The 21198-nt window shown below is 40.4% G+C and overlaps 1 protein-coding gene across 3 annotated transcripts in view; it reads right to left on the reverse strand.

The window, feature by feature from the left end:
- Positions 1-21198, reverse strand: part of LOC124776370 (kelch-like protein 26) — a 305806-nt gene that overhangs the window by 15289 nt on the left and 269319 nt on the right. For all 3 annotated transcript variants that reach the window (XM_047251345.1, XM_047251329.1, XM_047251337.1), the window contains exon 6: positions 19038-19223. In XM_047251345.1, coding sequence (XP_047107301.1) covers positions 19038-19223 — 186 coding nt within the window. The remainder of the gene's footprint in view (positions 1-19037; positions 19224-21198) is intronic.

Consider the following 21198-nt stretch of genomic DNA (forward strand, 5'->3'; position numbering starts at 1 on the left):
CATTTGTCCATCATGTCAGTTAAAACTACATTTATGCCTAAGACCAGATATTACGCGCATATTTTATGTACAAAAGTATGGTTAATTTGAACCTCTGGACCTTGGTGACAGATAATGTCGAAAAATTTTTTAAAGATCCCGAGAATATCTTCTTATGACTGTATGGTACAAATTTCAATGATCTGCCATAAATAGAAGTGGCCTTTCCCATAATTGGCACTTCTTGTACCCAAAAATTATGGATTTTCAGAATTATCTCAGGAACTGTTGATGGACAATCAGTGCTTTATAAACTGCCTAAGGTTCACCCTAGACCATCCCTAATGTGAAAGAACCACCCAATTTGCTAAATTTCCCTGGGCTGGAGAAAGTATGTAATGTTTAAATTTTGATCTCCACAAGCCACCCAAAGGTGTGTGGCAGAGTATGACCATTCTCTACTCAATACAACCCGAGATATGACCCTCTGGGGAGGGGAGGGGAGGGGAGGGGAGAGAGAGAGAGAGAGAGAGAGAGAGAGAGAGAGAGAGAGAGAGATATCAACAGAATCCCATATGGAGTAAGACTCAAGTATGCGACCAGTTCAAGAAGACCAATGGGAAATTTATAGTTTGCGAATGGTTGTCAATTTTGTTGATTCTGTGTAAGTAAAAGTTAATATCTACTTGAATTACACTGTTTGATATAAAAACCTAAGTCATCCAAATGGTGACCATTCATTTTAATAGGATTTTTGTCTCTCTGCCAGAAATTACTCTTAACAGGCATTGATGAATCAAACCTACCTATTCTTTAATGGTAGCTTTCATCTCCATTAAACTTTGGGGTTTGTTAACACAGACACAGTTTTTGAAATATGCTACACTGATACATCACAAGCAGACAAGTCTGGTGGTCTTGGCAGCTACAAATTGTCGCCAGAATGACAAATGAGACATTAAGGAAAAATTTTCCTCACAGTGTTATGGATGCACCTGCAGTGTATGACGTCACATCACTAAATTTAAAATGAACAATTCTCACATTTATCTTTGTCCACTATTCTAGCAGAAAGAATATATTCAGTATGATGTATATAACATTCGAACTCCATGTCAATGTCATGCAACAGTCCTCAAAATAATAACACCTGAAACTTCCTGGCAGATTAAAACTGTATGCTGGACTGAGAGTCAAACTCAGGGCCTTTGCCTTTTGTGGGCAAGTGCTCTATCAACTGAGATATCCAAGCAAGACTCTCAACCCATCCTCACAGCTTTAATTCTGCCAGTACCTTGTCTCCTACCTTCCAAACTTCGAGTCTTTGCCCGGCACACAGTTTTACTATGCCAGGAAGTTTCATATCAGTGCATACACCACTGCAGAGTGAGAATCTCATTCTGAAACTAACACCTGATTGCACCAACAGCAGTTACAGCATATCACACTGTCAGACAGGTAGAATGAAGAGTTTTTTCATGAACCACACAACATTCCATTGGTGTCATTCCATGAATTCTAAATCCAAATGTAACACATTCCTCGCTGAGTAATTGTTCATCTGTAGACTGTGTGCATGTTGATGTGTGGATCTAACTCCTGATGGTTCCTCTCTCACAACCACAATGTTTTCAGGTGTCCTTACTGGCAGCTTCTTAAGAATGTTTCTTATTCTGAAAGCTGTAAACTGTCATAGGTCACACTACAACTTGGACCTGTGCGATTAAAAGAAGCAAGAAATATCCACCACGTTGCAACAACTGATGATAGCTGAAGTAGAGAGAATGTAAAATGCAGAAAAGTGTTTTTGAAAAATAGAAATTTATGAACACCTACTATAAATTTGTGTTATGGGGTCTTCCCTGAAGGCACAGTGTGATGTACAGGGCCAGACATTTTTAGATTGGGTAGTATACCACTGTCAGCAGTGGAAAGGAAATTACATTTTCTTCACTTTGGGATCGTATCAGAAGATACAAAATATGTTAAATTTTCACAATAGATTAGAGAGATGGTGAAAATGTAACATATTTCATAACTTTTGATACTAGTTTTGCACCTGAAAGTTACTGAAGTGCATTCAATGGCCACCGTATCTCATAGCATTTTACATGCAAATTGTGAAGATATTTATGTGAAGAAGCTGCTTTCTATAAATCCATTGTTCCATTGCTACTGAAATGGTGGACAATCCCAAAGTGAGTTACGTGTACATTGTTTCCCTTCCATGACAGAATGATCGACTAGCCTACCTGAAAACCTCTGCACCTGTATGTCACCCTCTTACCTTCAGGAAAGACCTCCTTATACAAATTTATGTTGGTGCTTACGAAATTCTAATTTTTCAAAAACACTTTTCTGCATTTTATATCCTCTGTACTTCAGTCACCATCAGTTACTCTGCTGCCCAAAACAGCAAAACTCAAACTATTTTTATAGTCCAGTCAATGAAGGAAAATTAAGACACAAAACTAGTGTAGCTGAAAATTTTTATACAATGGTAGAAAGGAGTGTCACAGCATACTAAAAATACCCACTGCTGAGATGTGCACTTGGGGTGGGGATTTAAAGGTCACTTTTGTGCATTTTTCTTGAACAACTCAAAAACTGCGGCTTCTAGCAAAAATGTTTCCGAATACAAAATTAAACTGCATTAAATTTCTTACGAAAATGGTCCTATTCATTTTTTCTTTAACGCTAATAGTTTCCATATTGCAGGTGCAGGGAAAATCACAGATTATTAAATACAGTTTGCTACTGGTATAAAATTACTGTTCGCCGTTAAATGAAGTAGGCTAAGAACAAATTGAAATGTGTGTATCACATAAAAGTGCTGCAGGGATGAAATGAGTCACTAATAATAGTAACACATGCAGACAGATTCTACCTTAATCTCTGCACACTGTTCTACACTTTTATAAGAAAAAGTGATTCTTAGTGATCCTGTATGGCAGCTGTAACATTATTCTTATAAAGCCAACTTCTCCCATTCGTAAGTATTGCCTGCTTTTCAGTTTACAGGCAGATTAAACCTTCTCACTGTTTCCCGTCCAGTTCTCTTACTTAAGCAGACAAAATAACTTCCCTCAGTTCATGCATGTAGTGAAGTTATTTTCAGTTTATTGAATGAGTGCATATTTGCAGTTGTTAAATGAGCTCTTTGTTATAAATAATAGCTGATGCATGTTTAATTTGTAAGTGTGGTGTGAAAGGAACTGGATTGGTAAATGTGGCACCTTGCAGCTGTCTATTGACGATGCTGTACTAGAAAGCCATGTAACTGTTTTCTGGTCACATGGTGGTGAATTAATAAATGCTCAGAAAGTTACTGCACTCCTCTCACCATTAATTTTGTAACTGCTAGACTGCATAAACTTCTTCCATCCAGGTGCTGCTGGCTCTTATATAGTGGGCTGCACTGAGTGGAGCCACGTATCACAAATCTGCAGTATATCTTCCAAGGTGGGTGTGAATACGTCTGAAGGAATGGGACTGATTATATTTATGTCTGGAACAGTAATCTGCTGTAATGTATTGCTTGACTTCTGCTGAAATATTTGAAGTTCTGTAACACTTAGGTGACCTCCTTGTATTCAGGAGGAGGCAATTTTAGCCTCTGTGTCTCTTTAGATGTTTAGAGAGCTGCATACATCTGATGCTCCTCACATTGAGGAAAGTATTTCAGCCAGGTGATAGTGGAGGCAACAAAATCGATGTTGTCGAATACATATTGACAGCATGTTACACTTGGGACAGAGTCCTCAGTGTGGTTGACAGTTGACAGCTCCAGTTGTTGAATGTTTTTTTATTTAACTACTGCAAGTAAGTACTCGTTTGTTAAACTGAAAATAATTCCACCATATGAATACAAGCACAGTGAAGTTATGTCTGCGCGCATAGCAGAACGGGACAGAAAACGCTGGGGTGGTATAGTCTACCTGGAAAATGAAAAGTGAGCAGTCCTCATGATGGAAGTTGCCTTTCCCAGAAGAATGCTGCAGCTGCTGTACAGGATGAAGAAGAATTAGTTTCCCCTATAGCAGAGTAGAACAGTGTGCAGAAATGTATGTAGCATCTGTCTGTATGTGTTTATTGCATTGATATTATTAATAACTCACATCTGCATTCCATGTAGTGTTAAAGCACTTTGTGGAAAATGAACACTCCTCTGGAGTGCCTGCAGACTAAGTCACCAGTGATTCATAGGGTGCGCTGCAGAGGGTCGGTATAGGTTTGTGAAACACCCTGTGCTTGCTTCTTGTGACATAGTGGGGTAGATAAAGTCAGGAATTACTTGCTCACTCCTCAATTTGCAGTACTATGATGGAGTGAAGTGCCTGAACTCAATTCGGTGGCCCATCTTCCCTCAGACTTCTTAACTCCATTACTGCCTTTCCACCCTGTTACACCCCTTGAATGCAATTTGTCTCTCAATACGGCTCTATTGCGCTTACATATTTATTCTAACTCCACTTTATTTAACAGTTAATATAATTTTTTAACAGTTACACACTATTCTTAGCAATCTGCAATTATTCTATCCCCTGCAACATGGAAACTATTGATTTTTTTTAAAAAAAAAGTTATTTAAGAAAAGTTCTCATGTCCAGCTGGCAGGTATTTTTAGTACATTATTCAAAACACTCCATTCTATCGCTGTACAAAAACTTTTTGACTGCACAATTTTTCCCCTTATTCGACCTTTTTTAGGCTTCACTGACTGGGCTATTAGTCTTCCATTTTCCAATTCTATCACTATTACCTGATTTAATAAACCTCATTTCACCCTTGTTTTCCTTTTGTTGATATTCTTTTTAGAACCTATTTTTCAGTATACTGTCCATTCTGTTCAAATGATGTATCACATGCTTTGGTGTCTCTGACGACTACAATATCATCAAAAACCTCGAAGTTTTTATTTCTTTTCCCTGAACTAATTCCTTTTCCTAATTTCTCCTAGATTTCCTTCAGATCTTTCTCTTTTTACAGACCAAATAATATTAGGGATATGCTACATCGCTATCACACACTATTCTCAGCTACAGGTTACCTTTCATGTGCTTCATATTATAAATGCGGTCTGGTTTCTGTAAAAGTTGTAGATAATCTTTTGCTCCCTGTACTTTATTCGTACTATTTTCATAACTTTAAAGAGCATATTCCAGTTAACATTATCAAAAACTTTCTTTAAACTTACAAATGCCATAAACATAGGTTTGCCTTTGTTTAAGATATCTTCTGAGAGAAGCCATATGCTAAGTACTGCCTTATGTAAACTTAAAGCAGTAACAGCCCTCGGTCGCAAAAATCGAGTCTATTGACCTGGTTTCGGCACTACTATGAGTGCCTTCATCAGAAGTAAAACATTCAAACTGGCTTGTCACATATAAAATAAATAAAAAGTGATAAAGCTATAGTCACAAAATTTTAAAAAAGAATACATGGAAGGCAAGCTTATCACTTGATATTTATTGTATACTTGACACAAATGTTTTACTTCTGATGAAGGCACTCATAGTAGTGCTGAAACCAGGTCAAAAGACTTAATTTTTGTGACCGAAGGCTGTTATTGCTTTAATTTTACTTTGTAAATGGTCGCTGAGCATACAGCGATGTTTAGAATTGCCTTATGTGTTCTCAAATTTATTCGAAAATCGGATTGATCTTTCCTGAGGTTGGCTTCTACGACCTTTTCCCAATTCTTCTGTACATAACTAGTGTCAGTATTTTGCAGCAATGATTTATTAGACTGAAAGTTTGGTAATATTCACAACTGCCTTCTTTACTATTCAAATTTTTAAATTCTTCTTGAGGACTGGGCATATGTTGCCTGTCTCTTAGCTTGCATACCACATTGAACAGTTTTGTCATGGCATGTTAATATTTAAATACATCCAATAGTATAATTTATAAGAAGAAAATTAATATATTCAATTTATTTATGGTTACTACCTTTCTTAAGTCAAAGTGCTGTATGCTAGATGGTGGCAAAAAAAAGGAGTACACAAGGAAATTTAGTATGACTGTTTTCGTAGACGGTCTGCTCCTGAAGAGGCCCTTTTCCAGAAAACTTCTGAAGGATTAAGTGAGATTTTAAGAGTTAGGTAGATCTACCATCAGCTTCTTAATTGTTCGGAAGAACCAATCCATACGCTAAAATATTCATGAAAATTGAAGAAGTTACTAAACCCTTAAGTTAGTGGGGAAGAGTCTATTACAGCAGAATTTTTGAAATGGCCTCAACCAAAAACAAAAATGAGCTAAAATTAATCTTTGACAAAACCTGGAAAACAGAAAAACTTCCAGGATCATTTGCATACCCAATCAATCACATAAACAAACAGCAGTTGGCATTCACCCGTTCAGCTTTATTCTGTTCAACTCTTATAGCTCCGCCCCCTTTTGGCTGCAGGAAAGTTTATTTCTAGATGCGACGAGGATTCCCCTGCCAGAGACATCATGTACACTATGCATGCATTCAAAAATCAACTTATGGTTCATTCAGAAATCATCTTAGAAGGTGTTCAAAAATTTTCGAAAACCAACAGGAACGCGTTTCAAAATCATTTGAATAATCGATAGACCAATGTGCGCTAGATGCTAGGCGCTTTGTGACTATGTTTTCTTCCATAAGAATATGAATTTGCCACATTTCAAGTGAGAAGAGTTACTATCAATGGGGTAACAGTGATTAGTGAACTCTGAGGATAAACAATGTTTTTGAAGAAATGAAAGAAGCTCATGATGGTAAAAAAAAATCCCAACAGCTCCTCCTTGGTTTCAGCCAGCTGCTCACTGAGAAGTAACAGGTATTTAGCTTTCAGTTCTCTTTTATACATGTCACAAATTTTCCTGAAATCAGGGAACACGGACTGAAGAAACATCCAGTCAGTGTGATCAACTGATAACCTAATATCTTTCCATTTCCAGTTTTGGTTTGTACCAGCAGCAAATGTAGAAAAGAAATACAAGGCATCTCTGCACTCCGTATAGCAGGCCATAGCTCCACCTGGCAGGCCGTAGCAGGTGGCAATAGCCTCACATGCAATGCACAGCTACCTCATCATGGATAAGCTCCAATATATCACACATTTTTATCAAGAATGGAAAGAGGTATAAATTTCTTTCCACTGTTAAAAACAATTTTGATATGATCGCTATGTTTTTTATGCAGCAATATATCACCTAAAAGGTACCAAACGAACTGCCCAGCGACTACATCATTCACTGCAGACTTTCCAAATATGTGCAGTGATTTACTTTACATTGGAGTATCACAATACCTGTGGGCAGTAAGTAAAAGGAAACCCGTTCATGATAAAGCTGTATGACAGACTATAAGATACGTAAAAATATTTTTTTTTCATGCAATAGTTTTTTTGTTATTGAAGTTAGGTGAACACACTATGTGAATGAAAGCTTAAAAATACATCACATTTCCATTTACTCCAAACCAAAACTCTGTTAGAGCTTTTTAACATAATGTAACTTTGGTTAAATATGACAAATAATGGTCTATTTGTATGTTAAGTATATAAGCCCCATCCATACCAAAAACTAAAAAAATTTGTAGGTGGCCATATATGCATCTCTGCTTGCTTGTCATCAATTGGCTTGTAAACAAAATCGACCACTCCTATCCTGTATTGTTACTGCTGATGAGAAATGGTGTCTTAATGCTAACACAGGGAAAAGAAAGGAATGGTTGAGCCCAAACAAAGCAGTTACATCCCGTACAAAGGCCTGCACTAATCCACAAAAGATAATGTTATTCATCGGGTGGAACAGTGATAGTGTGCTGTACTACAAATTGCTTACCCGATGTCAACAACTGAGCTGTCTTGCGGACACAATCATAGAACAATGATCAGGAAGACTGCATGAAGAGATGCTCCTCCATGCTAATGCCTGCCCGCATCCTGACAAGACTGACAAAAACCCTAGACATTTGTTTGGTTGGGAAGTCATTCCGCACATACCTTGTTCATCTTATCTTGGGTCCTCACATTTTTATCTTTTCCACTGTCTACTGAACAATTATGAAGGAACATCCTTTTGCAGATGAAAATGGGTCAACAAGTTTTTCAGCTCCAAACCATACAATTTCTACAGTCGCAGAATCGAAAAGTTACCCCAGTGTTGTTAGTCTGCTGTACATACTGAACGAGAATATATTATTGGTGACTAAGGTCTCTGTTATGTGTATCTGTGATGTTAATTAAACTTATGAAAAAGTGCTACAAACTTGTGAACCAACTCAGTAACATCGTGTCTCCCACACACACACACACACACACACACACACACACACACACTTAAGCGGATGGACGTGTGTGTGTGTGTGTGTGTGTGTGTGTGTGGGGGGGGGGGGGGGGGGGAAGGAGGGGGGGCGGGCGCGAGCGTATACCTGTCCTTTTTTTCCCCCTAAGGTAAGTCTTTCCGCTCCCGGGATTGGAATGGCTCCTTACCCTCTCCCTTAAAATCCACATCCTTTCGTCTTTCCCTCTTCTTCCCTCTTTCCTTATGAAGCAACCTTGGGATGCGAAAGCTTGAAATTTGTGTGTGTGTTTTTTGTGTCTATCGGCCTGTGCTTTCTCATTTGGTAAGTCACAGCATCTTTGTTTTTTATATATATTTTTTCCCACGTGGAATGTCTCCCTCTATTATATTTATATAATTAAATCCTTTAACAATTCCCTTCCTAATGTCTCATCCAGTGCATGTATAAACACAGATACTGAGATATTTAGCCCGAATGGTAATACATAAAAATGATACGATTTCCCATCAAATATAAATGCTGTATATTTCTTTGGTTCAGGATGTAACCAAATTTGCCAATATCCAGCAGTCAGGTCCATCGTGTTAAAATACTTTGCGTTCTCAAATTTGGACAATAATTCATCGATGTTAATGGGTCTGTCTTGTTCCATCTCTATATACTTATTCAAGGTACGCGCGTCTAGTACTAACCACATGCCTCCTGTAGCCTTTTTTACTACTACAAAGGGGTTATTCATGACGCTAGAGCTACGTTCTGTTATTGTCAATCATTTTGTCAATTTCTTCCTTAACTGCATCTTTTTAACTTACTGGTATTGGATAAGGCTTACAGAAAAATTGAGTACTATCTTTAATTTTAAATTTACATACATAGTCACTAATACTACCCGGATGATCAGAAAATACCATTTAATATCCCAATAGAATTTTAGATAAATCTAATTTTTGGTCATTGGTTAATATTGGAGATTCATTTACTTTGTTTTGCACGTCAGCACGGTGTGACACAGTCTTACATTATCAATCGCTGGTGACAATTTTGCTGTAGCTGTTAATCTCAGACATTGACTCTCAGTTGTTTGTTTACCAATATAGCTGTCCCTCACAAACTTTACACAATATTTGTAGTCACCTTTTCCAAAATAAAGAAAATTATCCTCAAAATTCAGTATGACATGAAATTCTGATAGCCAGTCTAGGCCAAACAATACATCCCTACTGATATTTTCTACTACTAAAAGTGACTGACGAAATGGGATATTTCCAATGTTGCAGTTCACCTGTGGCTCCTGTTTTTACAACTTTGTTCTTTGTTCCAGTAATACTGACTATGTACACTCCCGTTACTGGTAATATCGGTAAGTGATATTTCGATCATAATGTGTTAAAGAAAATGCTAGAAATACGTGACACTTCACTCCCGAAATCTATAAATGTGTTAACTTCAAAATCTTCCACTTTTCCTGTTGTTATTGGTTGTGGATTAATGGTAATTAAGCTTCGTTCTTCTAGTACCAACCATTCTTTTGTTGGTATTTTATGCATGAAATTAATGAACCTATTACAAACCAGCCTCCCAATATATTTCTACGACCTGAACCCCGGCCATGGATCCATATCGCACTACGTTTTCCTGATTAATAGTGATCACCGGTTGGTTACCAAATCGAGGTATTACATTTTGTACTCTATTACTACTTCGTACAAATTCTTATGAAGTGACTGGACCTAAATTCGAAGGTGGATGCTGCTTCTGATAATTTTTATTACCCTTATTCCGGTTACACCGGTGTACTCTAGCTAAGTTGGCCTCATGTCTCTTAAAATTGCTATTACTTCTGAAATTCTGATTTTCACTTTGATGTATGTCCTCTTGCGGTCTTTGTTTACAAAGGATAATAATTCTTCTACAGTTTTCCACCCACTACATAATCTACGTACTTTGCTCTCGTTAAATGCCAGTCGAAATACTTTCGCATCACACCCCACGAACTCTTGTGATACTTTGGGTCCAACAAGTCAGATATTAATACTTCTCCTTAGACATTTTCTGGAAGTTTGCCCAGACGAAAAATTCTCTATGTTCACTGTGCCCCACTCTGAAGCTTCTCCTAAAAGGCACCCCACCACAAATTCAATCTTTTTTAATCTTCCCAAGTCTTGGGCAAGGCTTGATTGAACCTTTTCAAAAAAGGAGTAGGATGTACTTCCCCATTTCGCTTAAATTTAGGGAACAGTCTAGATAACCCTGAATTTGATCCCCATTGTGAATCTGTCATTACTTCACTAATTAATACTATGTTGGGAGAAGTCACTATTATCTACTTTGTCCTGCATAAGTTTGAATTCTTCCCACAGTTCATCCACATTTCTCTTGTTATTACTAAGTTCGGAAGATAAAACTGGAGACACGTTGTCAGAGGTAACACTCGTGGCAACTTTTCTGTCTATCATCTCTTCTACTTGTTCCTCCAAACTGCTTATATTTATTGAGTCTGATGTTAGTTTCTCTTTAAAATTTCTTTCCACGTTATCAACTCGAGTGTTAATGCCTATAATTTGCGATTGGACTATAGGAATTAGCTTGTCCTGTTTCTCAACATTTTCCTTTAAAGTGTGTAATCTCTGATTTACTGCATCAAATGTAACATTACACACACTTTGAAATGATCCTTATTTTTCACTAAATTCAGATTCTACATTATTATATTTGTATTCAATATCAAATTGTAACTTCTTGGTCAAATCCTGGAATTGGTTACTCTGTGTCTGACTAAAGTCAGTGAACAGTTCATCTACATGCATGTTCAGAGAACTCATTAATTCTTTCTCTAAACCTATTTTCAAATTTTCTACTTTATGGTTTAGAGTGTCAAATTCATTCCTTAGTAAACCTATATTTGTAGCTTGCTCATTTAGGACTTCATTTTGTTTATTTAAACTGGAATGTACCACACTTATTTCTTTTCTTAGGGTTTCATTTAGGTCCTTACTTGAAGAAGGCCCTGGTCATCTATTTTATTATTTAACTGAGTATTCATTGTGTCTAATTTAAGACTTAGTTCCTGTCTTAAAGCCACTGAATCTGCACTTTGTGCATCTAATCTATCATTTACTGAATCTAACTTAAGACTTAGTGCTTTAATTAAATTTGCTACCTCAGTCCAGTCTGGCATTTCTTTTCTCACTGTCATGGTATGGCTGGTTCTGATGTTTCCCCAGTTTTTTGAGTATTATCCATATTCCCCTTACTTTTAGATCTAATTATCATTAAAAAACATCACCTCTGAGTATAATAACTATACTAACTTTTTTTTTGTTATGGTTTTAGGGTGCAAAACCGCTACGGTCATTAGCGCCTGGTCTGTGACTTAGGAAAAGGTAAAAAAACGAAACTGGAAACCAGCAGCAATGGGAACGAAACTCAAAAAATTGGAGGAACTAAAAACAGAAGGAAAGCTTAAAATACCACTACAGAAGGGGGTTGGTTGTCCCCAAAAAGAGCTTCAAATGACTGGGGTCATCTCACTGGCACCAAAAAACTCGAGAACATGATCGGCTGAGCGCGTATCATCTGCTAAAATGGAAGATATATCAGGCGACAGCTGTAGACGGGCGCGTAATGGAGTAAAATAGCGGCACTCAATTAAAAGGTGTCTTACTGTCCACAGCTGAGAGCAGTGGGGAGTGGGGAAGGATCGCCACTTAAAAGATGTCGATGGCTAAAAAAGACAGTGCCCTATCCAGAGTCTAGTTAAAATTACCTCCTCCCGACGATGTGTTTGGGAGGAAGAGGTCCAAGCACAGGGAAGAGCTTTCACGTCCTGCATTTATTGTTGGGAAGTGTTGACCAATGTGCGTGCCATAACAGAACAACATGACGACATAGAACATTCTGTAGATGGGCGAAGGGAATCGTGCGAATAGCTGGCCGAAGAGGAGAGACTGCAGCCTTGGCCGCTATATCAGCCACCTTATTTCCACAGATACCAACGTGTCCTGGGATCCAGAGGAATGCCACAGAGATGCCCCCCAAGTGGAGCAAGCATAGGCAGTCCTGAATCCGGTGGACCAGAGGATGGACAGGGTAGAGAGCTTGGAGACGGAGGAGAGAGCTGAGAGAATCTGAACAGATAACATACTGTATCTGCTGATGGCGACAGATGTATTAGACAGCCTGGAGAACAGCGTAAAGCTCCACAGTATAAACCGAACACTGGTCAGGAAGCTGAAATCGATTTGGGGTGTCGCCAACAATATAGGCACTCCCTACACCAAACGATGTTTTTGAGCCACCAGTGTAAATAAATGTGGCTTCCTTCATTTGTGCACATAGAGCAGAAAATGCCCGACGATAAACAAGTGAAGGGGTATCATCCTTGGCAAACTGACAAAGGTCACAGAGCAGGCAGGTCCGGGGACGGGGCCAAGGCGGTGCTGTATCCCAAGTTGTCAAGAAAGTTTTAGGAAAGCGGAAGGAAAGAGAATGGAGCAGTTGACGAAAGTGGTCTCCTGGTGGTAGTAGGAAGGAAGCGGCCAGCATACCCTAAATCCAAGGAGGCGTCGAAAAAAATGTCATGGGCCGGATTAGCAGGCATGGAAGACAGATGGCTAACATAACGACTCAGAAGGACAGCTCGCCAACTGGACAGCGGACATTCAGCAGTCTCAGCATAAAGGCTTTCCACAGGTCTGGTGTAAAAAGCTCCAGACACTAAACGTAATCCACGGTGGTGGATAGACTCGAGACGCCGAAGAATAGACGGCTGAGCAGAGGAGTAAACTATGCTTCCATAGTCCAATTTCGAGCGCACTAAGGCGCGATAGAGGTGAAGAAGGACCACTCGGTCCGCTCCCCAGGAGGTACCATTCAGGACATGGAGGGTGTTGAGGGATCGCAGACAGCGAGCCGAAAGATAGGAAACGTGGGAGGACCAGCACAGTTTTCTGTCAAACATAAGGCCCAAGAATTTAGCGACGTCCGAAAACGGAAGGTTGAAAGGTCCTAGATGTAAGGAGGGTGGAAGAAACTCCTTACGTTGCCAAAAATGAACACAAACGGTCTTACTGGGAGAAAAACGGAAGCCGGTTTTGATGCTCCAAGAGTGGAGGCGATCGAGACATCCTTGAAGACGTCATTCAAGAAGGCTGGTCCGTTGAGAGCTGTAGAAGATCGCAAAATCGTCCACAAAGAGGGAGCCCGAGACATCACGAAGGAGACAGTCCATAATTGGATTTATGGCAATGGCAAACAGTACAACACTTAGCACGGAGCCCTGGGGTACCCCGTTTTCTTGGGAGAAAGTACGGGAGAGAGTAGAGTTCACCTGCACTTTAAATGTGTGCTCTCTTGCGCGAAGGAAGCCCCAAGAGAACAGTGTGCAGAGGATGCCTGTCCTCCAACAGATATCATATGCTCTCTCCAGATCTAAAAATATTGCTACTGTTTGGAATTTCCACAGAAAATTGTTCATGATATAAGTGGAGAGAGCAACAAGATGGTCAACTGCAGAACGATACTTTCGGAATCCGCATTGGGCAGGTGTTAAAAGACTGTGGGACTCCAGCTACCAAGCTAAACGGCAATTCACCATACGCTCCAAAACCTTACATACACTACTCGTGAGAGAAATGGGGTGATAGCTAGAGGGGAGATGTTTGCCCTTTCCAGGTTTCGGAACAGGAATTACGATAGCTTCCCGCCATCATCTGGGAAAAGTACTGTCGGTCCAAATTCGATTATAAAGGTGAAGGAGGTAATGCAGACTATGGTATGATAAATGCAACAACATTTGGATATGGATACCATCCGGTCCTGGGGCGGAGGAGCGAGAAGAAGAGAGTGCATGTTGGAGTTCCCGCATGGAGAAAACTGTATTGTAGCTTTCGAGATATTGAGAGGAGAAAGCAAGAGGTTGCACTTCCGCTGCATGTTTCTTCGGGAGAAACGCTGGCAGGTAATTTGAAGAGCTCGAAATCTCGGCAAAGTGTTGACCCAGTGAGTTAGAAATTGCGACGGGGTCCACTAATGTATCATAAGCGACAATGAGCCCAGAGACTGGGGAGAAACTAGGTGCGCCAGATAACCGCCGAATCCAACTCCAAACTTCCGAGGAGGGAGTGAAGGCGTTAAATGAGCTAGTAAAGAAGTTACAGCTTGCCTTCTTGCTATCGCGGATGACGCGATGGCATCGCGCACGGAACTGCTTATAGCAGATACAGTTGGCCAGAGTAGGATGGTGGCGGAAAACGCGAAGAGCACTTCGCCGCTCACGTATTGCGTCACGGCGCGCCTCGTTCCACCAAGGAAATGGGGGGCGTGAGGGCAATTTGGTGGCGCGAGGTACTGAACGTTCCGCAGCTGTAAGAATAACGTCTGTAATACGAGTGACCTAATCATCGACGCTAGGAAAGTGACTGTCATCGAATGTCGCTAGACACGAAAAAAGTGTCCAATCGGCTTGGGCAAACCTCCAGTGTCGCTGGCGCATATACGGCAGTTGTGGCTGCAATCTAAGGACACATGGAAAGTGGTCACTCGAGTGTGTATCAGCAAGGGTGAACCATTCGAAGTGCCGAGCTAGCGGAACAGTACCGACCGAAAGGTCCAAATGAGAGAAATTTGTCGTGGAGGCAGACAAAAACGTAAGGTCTCCAGTGTTGAGGCAAACAAGATCAGCTTGGTGGAAGATGTCTACCAATAGTGAGCCACGCGGACAAGGATGTGGAGATCGCCAAAGTGGGTGGTGGGCATTGAAGTCCCCAACCAGCAAATAGGGGGGTGGAAGCTGACCAAGAAGATGAAGGGGATCAGCTCGTGCCATTGGTGTGGACAATGGAATGTATACAGTACAAAGAGAGAAGGTGTATTCAGAAGATGACCGGCGAGTAGGGTCATAAGAGAATCGTCAATTCATCCCGATTGGTTCGAATGCCGCGGATATTCCAATGGATAATGGACATAGTGTGGACAGAAAATGGAAGAATGTGACCAAGGTGGCCCTCAACTCAACGACTGCTCAGAGCATGTGACCAACAGTGTGGAACGGCATTCAGCTGAAGGCAGAAGATCCTGATCCATAGGTTGTTAAGGAGCAGCTCCTGCCACCAGCGATCGGCCGGTTGATCGGCCGCCAGCAGTGCGCGTCGGCGACGCAGAAGACGGCCGAGGGCGGTTACCGCCAGGTGGTGCTGTAGATGAGACACGCCGTGGCGGAGGAGGAGAGGAACTGGGTTTCTTATTAGCCTTCTTGGAAACAGGATGTTTAGATGAAGGAGGAACTGATGCTTGTGAAGTTGGGGTACGTAAAAAATCTTCACGAGTAAGCTCTTTTTTGGAAGTCCGGGTGTCTGACTTTTGGGCTCGAGATTTAGCAGAACCCGATGAAGGGTGAGCCATAGAGTGAGCAGGCGAAAGTGGGGAGGTTGAACGGGCGATCTTTGCGCTGGGCGATCTGACGACCATGGCACTAAAGGTGAGATCACAAGTCTGCGGGGCAGCCTCCTTTGTTGGCTGAGGAGAGGCAAGGACAGTGCTGTATTTTCCTGTCTGAGGCACAGTGGGCTTTCGACTGGCGAATAATTTTCGAGCAGCAAAGGTCGACACCTTTTCCTTCACTCTGATTTCCTGAGTGAGCTTTTCGTCTTTAAAAATGGGGCAATCTCGAGAGGAAGCTGCGTGGACACCAATACAGTTGATGCAACGAGGGGAGGGAGGTGGACAAGCACCCTCATGGGCATCCTTGCCACACGTAACACATTTGGCCGGATTGGAACAGGACTGGCTGGTATGATTGAACTGTTGACACCGATAGCAACGCGTAGGGCTTGGGATGTAAGGGCGAACGGAAATTATCTCATAGCCCGCTTTTATGTTCGATGGGAGTTGAACTCTGTCAAATGTCAAGAAGACAGTACGGGTTGGAATTATGTTCGTGTCAACCCTATTCATGACTATGAACAGCAGTTTCGCCCTGGTCAGACAGGTAGTGTTGAATTTCCTCCTCGGGCAATCCATCGAGGGAGCGTGTATAAACGACTCCACGTGAGGAATTTAAAGTGCGGTGCGCTTCCACCCGGACAGGGAAGGTGTGGAGCAGTGAAGTACGCAGCAATTTTTGTGCCTGGAGGGCACTGACTGTTTCTAACAACAAGGTGCCATTCCGTAACCTGGAACAAGACTTTACAGGACCTGAAATTGCGTCGACACCTTTCTGAATAATGAAAGGGTTGACCGTGGAGAAGTTGTGACCTTCGTCAGACCGAGAAACAACAAGGAACTGTGGCAACGATGAAAGAACTGTCTGTGGCTGAGCCTCAGTGAACTTACACTTGTGAGCAGACATAGTGGAAGATGAGGAAACCATCTCCAATGGTGCGCTCCTCCCTTGTGGGGGCCCTCTCTGAGGGCACTCCCGCCTTAGGTGATTGTTCACACCTCAGGTCACACCTCCCGACAAACGGACGGAGGGACCAACCGGCACTTTCGGAAGGTACCAGCTCGGGTAATCACCCCTCCCTGGGCCTGGCCGTTACTAGGGGGTATGTACGTGTCCTACCTGTCTACCTGGGGCGGGGAATTACACGTTACCCCGTCACCGGCTACGCATGGAAATCCGTGGGTCTGCCTTCAGACACGCACAGGGAGGAAAAAAGAGAAAGGGAAAAACAAGGAAAGGGAAAGGAAAGAAGAGAGGTCTCAAATTCCGCAGCGGAGTAAAGGGTAAAGAGAAGAGTTAAGGAAAAGAGAAGGACAAAGGAAGGACGAAGACTTGCAAGCAGAGTGAGGACAAACACCAGTGCAAAGATGTGGCAGCAGGATTCTTTCCAACTTCGCAACCACTAGTTCGACTATCGACTGTACAACTACTTCAGTGAAGAAAGCCTGCTGCATCGTCTAACTTCACCATAGCAACCAGTGGTTCCAAATGGTTCACTGACAGGCCTCGAGAGGGCAACCCATGTACTGCCAAACCGAAGTTCATTTTCCTACATATTTAAATATTTTTAACGCTTCTTAATTGACAATAGCTGTTTAATAAGCTAAGTTTAGTGTGTATTTATTTCTAATTCTTGACAATGTTCTTTTAACTAAGAAATTTTAAATTTGTAATTCGACTTATAACTCATTGGTTAATAATGACATCATGCAGTCAGAAGTGGGTGGAGCCTCCATTATATATAGTAAGACGTGCACTGGTTTCTCCAGTAGTGATTCTCCAACAAAGAGGTTCCTACTCAATGGTAATTCAACATTTTATAGCTTTATAACTTTATGTATTCTGTTTAATGTATGTAGCCCTCTAATTAGAGCTTTGTATACAACTTATAGGTCTGAAGATGACCACAGTAGTGGTCGAAACCGGTCACCTTGTTAAATAAATTGTGGTCAAGACTGTTTTTAATAGTAATTATTTATAAGACATTGATCACTGCTGTTCCCATAATGCATTCAAAAGTAACACTATCATTCTGCTTTCAGATAAAATGCTGCAGAGCAAACAGGCACAGGCAAAACTGTGGAACAGTTACAATGGGCAGCATCTGATCTCACAATAGTATGTCACTTTTATATGAGAACCACTGATCACCTAAATCATTTACACATTTTTTGCATGACACAGAGTTTACATCCTGGACTTTAAACTATTTAGATGTGTCCTGTTATAGGACAATAAGAACATTTATGTTAATTGAAGAATTAGTTATTGTTACTTATTAGCATTTTAAGCTGAAAAACTGAATGCAAGGTAAGTCTGACAATGGTGTGCCTCGCTTTTTTTGCTGTTTCGAAGTTCCTAAACCAATGTATTAATCAGTTTCAACTGCCAAACGATTTATTCAGCTGCAGTTTCATGTCTTGCTAGATTGAGTGATACATTTTCAGATGAGAATGACTTACTGTTTTTATAATCTTGTGTTGTGGGAATTTTGAGTACAGCAGCAGCACCAGCAGCGATAATGATAGCAGGAGGTGGCTTATATTTTGCAGTCCTGTCAAGTCTGTCATTAGAAGTGGAGTATTAACTGAGATAGGAAAAGAAAAATACCTTCACACTGAAGGAACCATCTGGGAATTTGGCTGAATAGAGAGAAACTTATCTGCCTGGATGGAAAGGATTGCAACCCTGTTCACAGTACCTTAAAAACATCACTACACTGTTAGGTAAGAAAGAAGGGAGGATGATGAACATGGCAACCAGTAACATAACAACTTCCAACAACTTTAAGATAACTTAAAAGGACCATGTTTTATGACAGGCTTTGAGAACACAGAAGTATAAAACTAACTGTATGCATCATGGTTAGTTGCCAGACTTTGAAGACTGAATGGCTCTAAGCACTATGGGACTAAACATCTGTGGTCATCAGCCCCCTAGAATTTAGAACTACTTAAGCCTAACCAACCTAAGGACATCACACACATCCATGCCTGAGGCAGGATTCGAACCTGCGACCGTAGCAGTCGTGCGGTTCCGGACTGAGCGCCTAGAACTGCTAGACCACCGCGGCCGGCTTTGAAGACTGAAATGACTGAACTTTTAATTTTTTCCCCCCAAACAACTTACGGGAATTCAACCAGTAATATTTACAGTTTGTGCCTTGAAAATGGCGGGGTGTACGCCTGCGGAAATATTGGCGGTCACTGTAAATATTACCTTGCTGAATTCCCGTTAGTTGTTTGAAAATTGTATATGCCAGGAGAAACTCAGGTGTCAATTCTTAGGCATACCATTTCCAGTACCATGAAAATAGGGGAAAATCATCATACATACCTGTCTATACAATGTCTGATCCATATGCGAGTGAGAAAGAACTGTGTCCAGATCCCAAGGGGTGATTTCAGTGAAGTGTACTCGTCTTAGGATACGTTGGGCATATGGAAGTCTCTGCTGCACACAGCTATCCGCAGTGGTGGGGGCAGGCATAGTTGAAAGCCATCGAAGAACAATACGGAGCACCTGAAACAGCATAAGGTATGTTTGAAGAGCGTTAAGTATAGTTGATGGTTGGAATCTTCTGTCATTTAAGTATTCTTACACATATAGAGAACTTAATCACAATTTAGTAAAAATTTGAAAGTTTACTTGTAATACCCAAGATGGTTGGAAGAAACAACAACAACAACAACAACAACAAAGAAGTGGAGAAAGAAACAAGGTTCAACTCTAGCTGACTTTGTACAATAATATAATTTACACTGAAAAAGTGTAATTTTTCCCATACATTGTTCACTTTTGCTCCAAGGATGTAATTTTATTGCTGTAAGTTGGCCACTTTGCCAACTACAGTATAAACACCTTCCCATCCCCCAACAAACAGTACTTTTGACCACATTTTTAAATATTTTCCAATTTAATTTATTGTTTTTATCTTCACAGTCAGTAGCAGTGTATCACTTGTATCACCAAATTTGCAGATGGAGTTTAGTGCACTTTATTTTGACCACTTTTCTTGAATTTTAATCATATGCCCATGAAGCAGTAATCTTTCTCAATTCCTATTTGGATTGTTTGCTCTTAACTGTTTTAGATATTTTATGATGCAGATATCTAGTCATAGCACTGAACAGCAAAATTATATTAAGAACATTTAATACAAGCAGACTGGATAGTGTAAGTAATTTGTTCTGGAATGCACTACAAAGATATTTAGCTTACATCAAGGTAATTTACTAAAATTATTAAATTTGGGAACTTAGTGGTTCCTGTGTCAGCTAACAATCCAGTCTTTGGCATTTATTGCTGGAATATGAATTCAACACAACAAGCTTACATTTTCCAATGATGCCCAGAAACAGTAAAACACTAATGAAATTCCTCAATTGCTAGATCATATGATATGCGTGAAGCAGTTTAATGATACAAGTTGCTTAAAAAGCCCAATTAAAAGACAGAAGCTGCTCAATAATCCTATCTACTTTGATATTTGTTATTCATGGAGATGAGAGCACTGACATTTGTTAAAAGATAAAAATCTTTCCTCAACCTGAAGTTTTTTTTTCAAAATCACAGTGCTTTATTACACATGAATGGTCCTAATGAATGTAGTATGCCCTTGCTGCCCTCTGACCTTCAGACTTACTCACCCAAAACAGTAATTGTGTGATGTGGACTCCAAATTGTGCTATTTGCATTTACCTGTACAAACCATTGCCAGATGCGAATTTTTAAACAGTGCAACTTTATTTTGATACTCATTGTGAAAGGTGAGTTCTGAAATAAATTTGAATGGCTGTATTGTTTCTTTTATAGCAGGGAATTATAAATTGGAATTTGGGCTTCCTTAACATACAACCTGTTGTGCATCCATGAATGATGCACTGTGCAATAAGCACAATGGTGTGTTTCTGCATGTTTGAATGTTTTGCAGCCATGTAGTTTTGAATAGGTTCTAAAACGACTAGATACATTATTCTGTAGCACCATTCCCATATATTGTTATGCACTATACGGGTCATGCAAGGAATGATCCTCAAACTATACAATTATGAGACAGAATGGCAAAAATTCTTGTCTCCCCTCATCCTCAGAAAAGTGAGACTGTCTCCATCTGGGATTTGAGCGACCTACTCTTTCTTTCTATGTTTTCCCAACCTATTCCTCTTTCCTTCCCAACAAAGGAAATAACAATATCAAAAGCTGGGATAGTTTCCGGTACTTTTACATATGTTTACAGGCAGTACCATGAATTTTGCCCTCTGAAATACTTGTCAGCCTTTCTATGTCATAATTTTATAATTTTTTGAAATGAATTTTCCTTTGATACAAATGATCAACAAAGACAGGTATTAAGATTACACTCATCATCATTTTATTTCCAAAGCAGTCCCACTCTTATGTGAATAGGCTATTTACAGAAATTCTGCTAGTCCTGAGGCAAACAATTTTGTACGTATGTATATGTGGCAAAAAAATCTCTGAGGCATCTCTAGAA

The sequence above is a fragment of the Schistocerca piceifrons genome, chromosome 1, assembly GCF_021461385.2.
Source record: "Schistocerca piceifrons isolate TAMUIC-IGC-003096 chromosome 1, iqSchPice1.1, whole genome shotgun sequence".
Taxonomy (NCBI): domain Eukaryota; kingdom Metazoa; phylum Arthropoda; class Insecta; order Orthoptera; family Acrididae; genus Schistocerca; species Schistocerca piceifrons.